General features: G+C 49.2%; 1 protein-coding gene across 10 annotated transcripts in view; it reads left to right on the top strand.

The window, feature by feature from the left end:
- Foxp (forkhead box transcription factor P) overlaps nt 1-13,466 on the top strand; it is a 294,667-nt gene that overhangs the window by 178,190 nt on the left and 103,011 nt on the right. For all 10 annotated transcript variants that reach the window (XM_078196985.1, XM_078196986.1, XM_078196989.1 and 7 more), the window contains exon 3: nt 7,070-7,204. In XM_078196985.1, the coding sequence (XP_078053111.1) occupies nt 7,070-7,204 (135 nt within the window). The remainder of the gene's footprint in view (nt 1-7,069; nt 7,205-13,466) is intronic.

Consider the following 13,466-nt stretch of genomic DNA (forward strand, 5'->3'; position numbering starts at 1 on the left):
TATGGCCGGTGGTCCTTCCAGCAACGTGGGCGGCCAGGGAGGGGGGCGTCGGTGTCTTCGGACCCTCCCGTTGAAAGGCCGCGAAAACCGCGGGGGGGTTAGACCGGAACCGTGAAAAGAAGCCTCGGGGCGGATGGTCCGGTTACACATACTCTTTAAGCATGACTGGACGTCGTTCGCATCTTTCATCGCATTATCTTCCCTCGTAAAACACGCCTTTATAGGTTCCCGAAACCCAACCCCTGGCACCGTTTCCAGTCTGTCCACCCCGCATGCCTCCCCTCCCTCCACCCTCCTCATCCTTGGCCAGCCGCAAGACACGCGGTCTAGCATGGATATTAGATTTTGATGGGCGTATTTGTTAAAGAAAACCGAGGTTTACAGCTTCGAAAAGTATCCCGGTTACGCGCCGTCGAAACGTGGTCTTCGAGAATTCGGAATGAAGTGTTTCCCTTCGGCGGACTTCTTTTTCACAGTTTCGGTTTTAAGGGCTGTTCCCGCGGCCGTACCTCCGGGGTTAAGTATGCCGGGAGACGCGTCCGCGATTCTTTTATTGGCCGCTGGAGTCCCGAGCTTGTGGACCATGAAGAGAGTGTCCTCGGAGTCTGTCCTGTGAGCAGATTGAAAGGACTCAATCCGTCGAGTTATCTGTCTTCGCCATGAAGTTGCAAATGTATCATTTGATTATAATACGTGCAAAACGGAAAGACCTGTAATTTAATCTAGGGACTTAACCACTTAGCTTCGTCGATATATTTAGAAGATCGTACTGTGTGTAATCTTTTTGACAATTGTTCCGAAAATATCCTGAACCGTGCGAAATTTACGACTACGTTACCGCAAGCATTTTGGCATAAATCGTAGGAGAAATATTTTTATTGTAAGATGTAACATTGCCATTTCCATGTGACGTGTATATACGTCGTACGCAGCTAACAGGTTAAAACTTTGTATCATTGACAGTCGTCGCAGTCCTCCGTTTCACCCTAAAGCTAAAGCTGTCGCCTTGAACTTCCAGCTAGCAAAATATATCAACGAAGTCTGTCAAATGTCACGGCATAATTAAGACAATTTAAATAATTTAAAAAGGTCAACACATCGTCTGCACCTTGTTAAAATGACCACAGGAAGAATTAATTAAATTCCAACCCCCAGAAACGATTTTAAATATCGTAAGGAAGTGGTCCACGTGAAAATTGATTAAGCAAGACTGAAACCATAAACCCCAAGGATCGTCCGCACGGAACAGATCACGTTGCTCGATCCCACCGTCGATCGCGCAAATCATCTCGAATCCGTTCATCCCCCGGAATGCCGGGGCCTAGGGAAACGGTCGTCCGGTCCCGATTATCCGTGCGCACGTTAGAAAAAAAAAGCGATGAGTAATATGTAGTAAAATCCGGCTGCCGCGAGTCGAGTGACATAAACTGCGTGGCGGATGGTCGCTTTATAGTCTCGTAATTTCCATCGTAACCGCGGCGCGGAACGATGCCGCCGCGTTGTCTCTGCGCGGGGCGCGCCCCGATCTCGTGGCCGACAGACGTAGAAAGAGTGGTCGCGCGGACGGCCAAGGGGGTCGTTGGAGGGGTTCGGCCGGAGAAAAAGGACCAGAGAGAGAGAGAGAGAGAGAGAAAGAGATAGAGATAGGAGAGAGAGAGAGAGTCCTTCGAGTGGCGCGAACTATTAAAAAGCCCGCGTCCGCTCAAATTCTCGCCGGTAGTAAATTACCCGAAAAAAGAAATAAGCGTCGGATTCGACCACCCTCCGCCATCGTCACCCGCTCGGTTTTCATCCGCCGCCCCTCCCCTCCCCTCCCCCCCTGTTCCCGCCGGCCCTCGAGCGAGGTACCGCGCCCCGCTTGCCCCCGCTTGCCCCCCCCCCTTGCTCTGTCCTCGCTCGAGAGGATCGTCGTCGGTCTCTCTTCTCCAGGGGTGGAAAAAAGCGCCCTGGCCACGACGAGGAGACCGGCCCCGGTTCTCAGATAAAAAATTAGCCGGAGTTGCAAACGTTTCCACCTTAAATCATATATTTATCGCGACATTAATTCAACCCTTTTAGGTACCCTTTTTTCCGCCGGCACTCCGCCGCGCGGAGAGACCGAAACGCCTCCGCTCGCCGGCCACGGCCGCAGCCGCCCGGCCCCATTCCGCTCGGGCCACCCTCTTTTTCTAGATCCTCTGTCCACCCCTCGTCTCTCCTCCTCCTCCTCCTTCTTGCCACGGCCCGGAGACACCGGGTCCTGGACCGACTCGAGGACACGCGGGGGGTTCCCTCGCCACCGCCCCCCCTACGGCCACCACGGTCCTCGCCGTCCGCTAATTTCTCAGATTCGAGTATTTTTATGTAGCGTCGCGCGAACCTCTGACGGGGGTAAATCCTCTCGTTTATTATTTAGAAAGGGGAGCGCGCGCGCGCGGGGCGCCCGAGGGCGGGGACCGTTCCGCAGCACACATACCCGAAGACAACCGTTTACCTTGTCCCTCTCTCTACTTTTTGATGGGGATATACGATCTCGTTATCTCTTCTTACTTCGACTCCCGGCGATTATCCTTCTTTACGGTCGGTTTGCTCGATCGCGCGAGCACACCCCCGCAAAACTCTGCCACGGGAACACGCACGCAGCACCACCGGCCCCCGTACGAACCGCTTTCGCTTCTTTAATTTTAATCTAACCGACCTACCCCCCTCGACCCTCTCCTCGCCGCTCCTTTTTCCTTTTCGCCGACGGATTAGCCGGTGCCACCGGTGTCAAAGGACCGCTCGCCTAATTTTCAAAGTGTGTCCGATGACCCCTTTTTTTTCCAGAGAAAACTGCCGGGACGTTTGCGTACCAGTCGATGATTCTTCTTTGTAGTCGCATCGGGTTCCCGGTGACGCAACCGTGAACCGCGCGTCACGTGACCCCCTCTCTCCACAATGAAACGGGAAACGCCGAGCTGCTTGCCGCCGCCGGGACCCCATGCGCCACGGTTGTTTACTTAATAAATACATATTTAGCGGACGTCACACACACACGCACACGGGGGACGCGACCGGGCCGGCTGCGCCTATTTTTGCCCCCCTCTCCCCCTCCCTCTCCCAGTTTTGTTGTCATAGGACCGGAGACGGGACTGGGGCACCCCTCGGTCGAACCGAACCCGCCATGGGTTACGCGCGATACACCTAGAACGGCGACAATGGGAACACGGCTGGGGGAAGAGGATTTGCCTCGGAAACCGTTCCGATACGACCAGTATCGCTGCCGCTGGCCTAATAAACTCGTGGAATTTCTATCCTCTCGTCTCCCCCCCCCTCCCCTTTCACGATCCCGTCGACAAAGTATCGACGCGTGTTGGGACAGTTGCGCTTCGTCAAATGTTTTCACGAGTAACCCTTGTCGAGCTCTGACGAACCGATTGCTCCGTTTCGATGGCAGTCGATCTGCCGATTTGTTAAATATTATTTTCGTGTGTCCCATCTGTTTATACATTTTTTTATATTTATAAGTCGACGAGGTCTGACAACATTTTTATTTTATTTCTACACCGAGTAATCTTATAGTTGACGAACACAGTTTATTTCTGACGTGCGAGAATTGATGTTTGTGTAAAGATGCGCGGTGTAGTCATCGCCAATATTAACGGGTTAACTCGTCAAGTGTCGAGAATGGATTCCAAGAATTCCTAAAAAGTTTCAGTAATTTATTGGCGAAATTTGGGAGGGAAATTTTATGTTCAAAATTTAACGTAACGTGTTCAATTTTGTATTAACCCTTTGCAGTCGGAGCTATTTTAACTGGAAATCCAAAATATTTCTTCAGACTTACAGTGTTTCCATTTTATATATTTTAATAGCTTTTTATAATAGTCATTATAGCTTTCTTTATAGCATTATAGCCAATAGCTTTTTTTATAGCCATTATAATAGCTCTTAACAATTTGTTAAATATTAGTAAATTTGATAAAGATTATTTTTAAACGTGGCATGATAATTTTTAGAGGCGCCTGAGAGTCGTCATTCGACCGCGGAGGGTTAAATTTATAGCAAAATTTAATTTGTATATATTGCAACAAAATGAGTGGAGATTTAGTGTCACTTATAATAATCATTAGCGTTGTATTTAGCGAAAAGATCGTGAACGGTAAAGGCAAATTTTAACGACCGAACGCTGGAAATAATTGGACCGATAAGGGTTAATCTCCCTTTCGGTCGGCATCGGCCAAATCATAGTCTTCCACGGCAGAAGATTTTCGAGAAATTACAGTCATGCGACGGCAGTTGTTGACTGGCTCGGCTGGCGAGTGAAAGGAATATTTAAGGACACGCCGTTTCGACGAATATTTCGTCCCCCATTTCCGGTTCGCCTATACAAACTCGAGCCGGTGGTTCAGGTTGCGTCAGACAACACGTGTACACACGTATTTACGGATCCCCGACCCTGTGTGCGAGGCGAAACCTCCTAGCGTTTGTGTACCGCCCAGTCCGCCGAGGGAAAGGAATATTCATAATTTACTGACAGTCGCGTTGATTGAACAGTCTCCGGCAACCAGAAAATCTTTGATATTCGGCAAACTGCGGATTTCCGTAAATATCCTTTGATCTCGGCCGCTATAATCATTCGGAGATACGTCGATCAATTTTCGTACGGTTCTCGCGGTACCTACACCTGTCTACTACGAGAAAACTACCCCCTCTTCGAAGACTAGACAGTAATCGTAAGAAACGATTGGGTAATAAATTTCGAAAAATCTTTGAATCGCTGTCTCTATGGTAAACTCTATTTTAAAGGCTATGAAATTCTGGCAAAGTTTCGCTCTAACAATCAAAAATTGAAAATTAAAAATTAGAAATCAAAAATTAAAAATTATGTCAAATTAAATTAAATTAAATTAAATTAAATTAAATTAAAATTGTAAATACTAAAATAAGAAGAGTACTCCAAGTTTTACACAATGAGTAATCAAGCAATGATACAAATATCATAATATCCAACGGTCCAATAACTTCTCAAAAATCGAAACAAATTTGTCTACACTCAACCAACTGTTAAAAATGCAAACACCGACCCCAACAATAATATCGCGCCCGCAAATACCAATAAACCGTGTAAAAGTAAGAAAGTAGGTCGGAAAACACGTATCGAATCGAAATAGCATCGAGCGCAGGGGGGTTAATCATTCGGAAATACTCACATCTCCTCAAGAACTTTCCCCGAGCGCCGCAAACTAACGAGCTCCACCTGCGTGTGTTCGCGCTGACCAGCCACGAACTTCCGGAATCCGATCGGTGCGTCGAGAATCCTCAAAGGGTGCGGAGAGCAAAACCGTGGTGGTCCCTGGTATCCTGGCCCCGTTCAACGGGGCGGGGAGGCGAATCCGGGAAAATCGAGTCGTTTAGGCATTGGCGCGTAACGTGGCCGATCGTCTTGGCGCAGCAGCCGCTGGCCAAACAACGGTGCTGCGACGACGGCGGCGACGACGACGTGTAATGTTCGAGCGGAGACGAGCATATGCGAAGACAGAGGAGAAGGCGAGGAGAGACAGGCGAAGCGAGTGTCGGAGCGAGTCGGTGCCGGGCGTGCGAGCGAGCGAGCGAGCCGACCAGTCGAGCCACAGTGGAAACGTGCTTCGTATATGATGTACTGGTTTGCCTGGCGGCGGTGGGGTCAGGGACGTGACGAAGGGTGGGTGTTACGGTGGAGCGAGAGGGGAAAAGTCTGAAGACAGCGGCGGGGGGGGGGGGCGATAAGTATGGAGGGGAGAGAGACAGAGAGAGAGAGAGAGTGTGTGGATGTGCTCGACGGAGAAAGAGAGCGAGAGAGACGATCGACGGAGAGAAGGTAGGCCGGCACGAGAGCGCGGAAGACGTAGTTAGCCGTTCGACGGTGCCCGGGTTGGGGGGAGAGGGAAAGGGAAACACATGGTGGAGAGGGGCAGAGACGACGGACGAGGGAAGGGGGGGGGGGGGGGGGGAAGCTGAAAGCAGGCCTGTTGGTTGGTTTCAACTATATTTGTTTATATTTACACAATAAGCAACAGCCTCGCCGGTTGGGCTGCTTGGTATGCCTGTGCCGCTTTTAGTGTTTAGTCCTCGCTACTCGGTCGCCGCGCGAGAACGTTGCTTTTACCGTCTTCTTTAGCAGAGTCCGTCGTCGCACCGTCGCTCTCTTTCCCCTCTTCGCGCAGCGTGCCGTCTCGTGCACCGAAAAACCGGCGAGCCTTTCGCTCGCGCTCTCTCTCTCTCTCTCTCCCTCCCTCTTTCCTTTTTCCCTCCCTCCCCCCGGCCGGTTTCTTTTTTCCGGCGCGTTTCGCCGGGCCGCACCACGTGCGCGCGGATCACATCGAGTGTGCAGTTTTCTTTGTGTGCCGTGTGAGTGAGCGTGTATGCGAGTGCGTGCACAACACCCCGCGCAGACCGCGACAAGCGGCGACGACGTTCGTTCGCAGGTTGAACGAACCACGGGAGAGAGGCCGCGCGACCGAGGGTGTACCCTCGGCACCCCGGAGGATCCTCGGACTTCCGGTTGCCGCGATGCCGGACCTCGCGGACGGACCGCGCGCCGCGGCGCGATCCTAGAGCCGTTTGTCGCGGCCCTGGGACGCCGGCTCTGTTCGCGCGGCGCGGCGTGGATGTTCGCGGGACCGTTCGCGGACGACACCGGAAGTCGTTTCCCGTGCACCGATGTGGGATATCGCGCGTCTACGACAGTTCTGGGCAGCCGGCTCGCCGCTCGCCGCACGGAGGCCGCCGGGCTTCGATCGAGAAGTAAGCAACCCTGCGACGATCACCGCCGTCGATCGGCACACGATCGATGGGAAACCGAACAGTTTCCACCTCTCCCTCCCGCCCCGCGATTATTTTCGGGAGGATAATGCACTCTCCGGTCGAGTGCATGGAACCACATGCGCCGGACGCGCGGTTCTAAAATTGCTCTTCTACTCTCTCCGGAATATATCGGGTAACAAAAGCTGAGACCTCCGAACGGAATCGAAGAATCTTCTTCTCCTCCTCCTCCTCGGCCCCCGTGATTTGAACGCCGCCGTCAAACATGCGGTTCGAGATCGACGTAACGATCGCATCCTGATTTCAGGACGATGGCATAATGGATCATGACACGGACGGAGACGGCGCGATCAACTTGTCGACCTCGCAGCGACCCTCCGCCGCCACCACCCCTAATGGTGACACCTCCGCGTACGGCCAGGATCAACAAGACAACGACCAGGTAAGGAAATTAATCCCATTGGCCGGATAAGATTGCCATCGGTTTCGTCATCCGACGAGATCCGTTGCGATTGCTTCGTCTAAAATAAAAACGTTGCGATAACAGGGCCGATTTCTTTGATAGCGGCGAGCTTGTTAGACTCGTTGTCTGCGGCTCGAGTTGGACACATTTTTATTCTCGATAATAATCGACCTCGCTCTGTGACAGCAAATCTTTGACACTAATAATCTAGTGGAATATGTTTTATATAATTTTGTAGCATGACAGTTGACTAAATCATTAAGAATAGAAAAGGGTATGCATCCATCGTTAATAAAAAGAATTTCTACATCAATCATAAGAACAATTACGATGGTATACACCTAATTTGTTTGATCTGATGATTTTTGCCAGCGATTGCCTTACTTCGCGACCTCTGCTATATTTTCTAGAGCAAATTATGCATAGAGAAATACAAGCTGCATAAATTGCTCCAGATCTACCATCACTAGAAATTACTAAAATTCCAAAGAACGGCAGGCTAAACAATAAAACTGAGACAACTATGCCACAATACCCAGTTCACAATACCATTCCATCACGGAAGGAACTCCTTCGCGGTGAAATCCGCGGGAACACGAAATTATTAATAACCAGGTGGCCGCAAACACGCGCCTTAATTTTCGGCGCAAACATCTGTTCGATAATATTTAAACGTCCGCGCCGAGGGGCGAAGACGACGGGGGCTCACCGCGGAACACAGAGGAATCCTCTCGCGATAAGAACCGGCCGGCCGGCCTGGCGTTTATACGATCGAGCGTGGCTCGTAGTTCGAAAATCGAAAACGTGAATCGAGGGTGCGGAGAGAGGATAGTTTTCGCGATGCAAGCGAGCCGATACGGCGACCCCGTCCTCTGTGATCGCAACACGCGCGGAGGGTCGCGCGGGCCTTAAAAGTTTCGCCGGGCGGGGTAAGCCCCGGGTGCGCCGCGATACTACCGTGAGAGGCGTTTGACACCCAGCCACCATAAAATCGAGCCCCCTGATTTCAAATTCAATTCAAAATCCCGCGTTCGCGGCTGAACGCAATATAGCCCGGGCTGTAGAGCGGCCGAGCGTCGCGCGCGCGAGGGAAACAAATGTTTTATGGCCCTTAAAGCGAGCCTTTTCGACGGTTTCCTTTCGACTCGCTCGGGGCTGGGAGTGAGAGAGGAGGGGGGGAGAAAACGTTACGGTCGCCCTTGCCCTCGCAGGTATAGAGAGCCACCTTTCAGAATGCGTGCGCGCGTGACACACGCATACAGAAACGGGCGCGCGGCGACAACGCGCCGTTGCACCGTCTCCACGCGCGCGACGATTGTGCGTCCTCCTCTGGAAAAATGTTTTCACCAGACTTTTACGACGGCTGATGCTATTTACGGAGCCAGAGTTCCTTGACGTTCTCTCTCTCTCTCTCTCTCTCTTTCTCTCTACCTTTCTCTCTCGTTCTGTCTATGAAAAAGTCTGGCATGAAAAATTGTTAGCTTCCAAGTATATTCCTACGGAAATTGGCCCCGGCTCCGATGCATTCTTCAGGAGGATTAAGTGCCAGCATTTTTAGAACGCGGCGATCTTATTCTCGTACCGCGAAACCGGTCGCCGATCAAAATTTGTACGCGGCAATCCGATCTCGATTATCCAAACTAATCGGGACTACACGATTAAATAATAGAACCGCCGGAGTAGCGGATTAATTCTTCAGCGATTCGCGCTATAAATAGTGTCGCGTGTGTCTATCGTCTCGGGCGTTCTTATCGTAACGTAAGCGTTCGATGCTGTTACAAAATGGGAAAGTGCAGCAATCATGATGTTGTGTATTCGTTAATGTGTCGTTTTAAGCTTGCAATTATTTGTCCACTGTGGATAATGGACTAGTTTATTAAATAAGGAGAGAACAAGTCTTCGCAAAAGAAGAAGGAGCTGTTTGCTGTTATTTAGCTTTAATAGACTAGTTTATTAAATAAGGATCTATTAGCGATTATTTAGCCTGAAACCAGTTATTTAAATTTTCATTAAGGACTCTCGTAAAGAAGCCCAAAAGAAACATATATTTTACCATTGCAATAATTCACAAATTGGGCAAACAATTCTTAACCAACTCTTCTACAAATTGATCGAGCGTTTCGCAAGAATTCCAGTGATTAAATCGAATTTGAAAAAGTTGTCGCGTTTTGAAGCCTGTCCCAATATTATTCAAGTATCCATGAGATCGTACGATGGAGGTGTATCGAAGATCCCATGGTGAAACGAGGGACCTGGACGAAGTATCAATCAGAGGAACGCATTACGGGTTGGGGACAGTAATTTCCCAGCGATATTTTCCGGCGGACGAAATTCCCGTCTCGAATATTTTCGCGAGCGTAGTTTCGCGTATCGGGGCGGTCTTCCGCGCGAGACGTGTTTGCTTAATTTCGTTAGCGGTTCCCGGCGTGGGCGATTCCTCGATAATTCAGCGTCCGTCGATAACGCTCTCTTCCGCCGCGGCGGGAATAAATTATTTTAATAATCGGCCGGGCGCGAAGCATTAGGTCGCGCGGAGAGGCTCACTCGCTCGCGTTCGCTCGCTCTCCGTACATTTTTATTCGTCGGCTCTCCGCGCACACCTTGTGATCGCGGCTACCCGTGTGTGAGTGTGCGCGTGCAGATAGTAACGGTGAATATCAAGTTCACGTGACGCACCGGGTAAATACGTGTGTACCAACACCGATCCGGGAATTACACGTGCGACACGTACATCTGCTCGCCTGTTGGTTACGTGTAAACAGAGATTCGCTTATCGTCCGCCTGCGACACGTATACGTAAGCGCGAGCGCGCGGCCGAGCGAGACGGAGATATTTTTTCGGATTATTTTAACGACACACTGGTCTAGTTTCGCTTTGGCCACGGTTTTCGCTCGACGCGCGGCGCTGCCCGCGCGCTCGAACAAAAAGCCCGGTCCGCGGAACGTTCGCTGTTACCCGACCAAACAGTTTGATAATTAGTCGCTTAATTAGCCCCGAATACCGTGGCCGGTATAAATTTTTTTTTTTTCCAACCGGACCTTGCCCGGCCTCTGCTCTCGCTGCCTCCGGAATTACGAGAACCACTGATAATGGGAACTACAACTGAAAATAATGACTTCTAATTTCGCATAAGCACAATGCCGTTCAATTCTCTTATTGCCGGTGCACCCAGCGCGTGTACATGGGGAAAAGCGCAGCGCGCTCTTGCAAATAAACTCTCCTCCCGCCGCCGCTCTCTCGGTTCAAGTAAAATCTCGCTGCCGCGGCTTTGTAAATAGCATGTCGTCCGGATTTTCTCGCAGCGCGGCGGAACCCGCCGAAAATATATTTACCACGCCGTTACATATTTACTATGTATTTACCAAATATTACGTATCCCTTTACAAAAAAGGAATCCCACGAAACGGCGCTCCTGAATTTTTCCGAGCATTTTCTGACATTACCGGAGAATATAATTTCTCGCGGCCGGTTCGATCCGGCTGCTCGCAAACAAGAACCTTGTCGAGCTCTTTCTGATAGCGTTCGGAACCGCAGAGAAGAATGTTTGTCTTCACAGAAATTTCGTGTTTGTCGCGGTAATAATAAATTTTCTGACGGCACGCGAAAACAGGATGATTATCCGTTTGTAATTTCCACGGATCAGCGTGTTTATTCGTGAACTCCCGAGCAACGCTTCGAATGAAATATAGAACGATGCAGGGAATGACGTAGCTCTCGAAGAACCGACGATTTTAACCACTTAGCTGCGTCAATTTATTTGGAAGAAAAATTTTGTTATGTGTCTTATCGATCACAAGTATAGTTTTGTCGTCAGTTATTCTAGAATTACTCTAAACTGTGCGAAATTTATGAATATTCTATTCTTCTATTCTGATTTTATTTATCTTATTAGTTGCGATAGGTACATGATATTTAAAAATTTATACAATAATAGTGAAGCTTGTAGTACAATTTAAGAGATTTATCTCAATAATAGATAAGAAATTAAGGGTTACTATGACTACTGATCAGGGGGAAAGCCGATTTATAGGTCGATAAAGTCTTAACCCATTCGCATCGGGCGATTTTTCCTTAAATTGTCATAGAAATCGGGGTATTTTAGCAATGTAAAAATATTTCAACATATATGTATTAACCCAATATAAATAAGCCCACAATAAATATAAAATTCCTTCATCTTCGAAAAAATTAGTGCGATCGAAAGAATTCTAGTCACAGTAATTGTAGAGAAAATGGTACAGCATTTAAAACGTGAATTCTCGAATGTGTTAACTTAGATCGTAAGAAAAATATTTTTCTCGTAAGTTCTAAAATTGCCGTATTCTTGTGACGTGTATATACGTCGTACGCAGCTGACAGGTTAACTAAAGCGTAGCTGTATATAATTGTCGAAGGTGTTTTTTAAAATTGGTGCGTAAAGAGTTAAGATGCCAGTGAAAGATAAGTAAAAGGCTCGAAGAATCTGTGGCGAGTGAAAAGAAAAAAAAAATTCGCGTTCGCAAGACCGCGCAGCTTAGAGAAGTAATCGCAGCGGCAGCGAGGTCCTCCAGAAGCGTGTGCGATTCGAGGCGGTTCCAAGATCGAGTTTTAAGAAACTATCAAGTTCTGCTGACCGCTCGGCAGCACGACCGCGGCTTCCTGTCCTCTCCTCCATTGTGTCAGCGAGGGGTCTCGGTCCGTGTCGCCAGGGCTCTCCGCGACTTTCAGAGGAGAGTGCTGATGCTCGAACTCGCCGCGGCCCTGCTGTCTCCGTTAACACCTCCAATTGTTTTCCCGTGCCAATTATTTGCAATTACCGCCGCGCGAATCCCATTCTTCACTCGTTATCGCGTTCCCATTGAAACGAGCGATTCACCGAGGCCTCCTCGCCAGCAGCACCACCAGCTACTTCCATCAACCCCGCCGATTTCATTACCGTCGAACTTCTCAACCTGTTGACTGGCTAATTTTTCCTCGCGTTTCGCCGCCGCGGATCAATTAAATTCGGTTAATATTTAATGGTAGCCCCGTTAAAGGATCGATCGGTCGCTTGGAAACTTTTGGCTCGCTCTTTCAAATTGAGCCGGGATTCGGTCCACGAGGAAAAATTTCACCGAGTCGCAATTTTGTCCGCGGACTTGGCACGAATTCACCGGTAAATAGGGGTGGAAGGGGAAGATGAGAAATAATTGGGAGGGTGAACGCGGCTACTGGAGAGATCGTAAGAGATTCCGGGTGCTCCATTATCGCCATTGCGAAATTCATGTGGCGAAGACGCGAAACTTGGAGACAGAGGACTGGCCGCACAAGTTCCGATTCCACGCACTATGTGAATTCCCGGCTGTCACGGCGGGCCCCGACCCGGCCAAGTTTCTGCGGTTTCGAGTCGATCGAAGTCCCCCGGGGTTCGCTGACATTGTTTATAATTTAGCAGCCTCCACCTCGGGGAGTCGGCTGACGTCAATGGATGTCGGAAGTCTTCGACGGTGTTTGACGAATCGGGGAACCTCATAAACAGATCGATAACCCCGTTTAATGAAACGCTAATGGGCTTCGAAATACACCCGGAGGGCTCACCTTTTAACCCAGAACGTTTTCTATAACCACGCACTGCACCAGTAATTATTATTTAATTTTTGAAACCGTGGATATAGATCACTTCACCTGAGAATGCTTAAGGGAATTAAAATTAAACTAAAAAGAGAATTTCGAGAACTTAAAGAAAACTAGGAGGTTATTAAGGACTTTGTGTAGATGGCCTTAATTTTTATTGTATTTTAATTATTTTTTAAATAATTATTTTTTAAATAAGCATAGTTCAAAGAGTCAGAATTCAATTTTTAGACGAGTCTTACTTTTAGAAGAGTCAGAATTAGATCTTTAAATCTCCCAAAATCCTCGTTGCTCTATGATTAAATTCAGCGCGATTATTGTACAAACACGGCGGCAGGTTGCAGTCAATTTTTCCGCATTGGTTGTTCCGCGTGCTAATTTATCTCGCATTAATCGCGTTCGTTGATCGTCCGATTCGCGGCCGGCGCGAAGTCATATTTGCCGAAAGATTCCGGTATTTAAACGCGTCAGCAACGCGTGCGCGCGCGCGCGCGCGCTATAAATTACAATGCGGATATCTCTTTTTTTTTATCGAGCTGCAATTCGCGTCCGATTCTCTTCGTTTCCGATTAAGCCGTCGCATGGAGTCCCGCGACAGTAGAGCAAAACCGATCCGCGGATTAAAGGAACGGTTCGCGCTGGCGGTGAA

The sequence above is a fragment of the Augochlora pura genome, chromosome 3 (genome assembly GCF_028453695.1).
Source record: "Augochlora pura isolate Apur16 chromosome 3, APUR_v2.2.1, whole genome shotgun sequence".
Lineage (NCBI taxonomy): Eukaryota > Metazoa > Arthropoda > Insecta > Hymenoptera > Halictidae > Augochlora > Augochlora pura.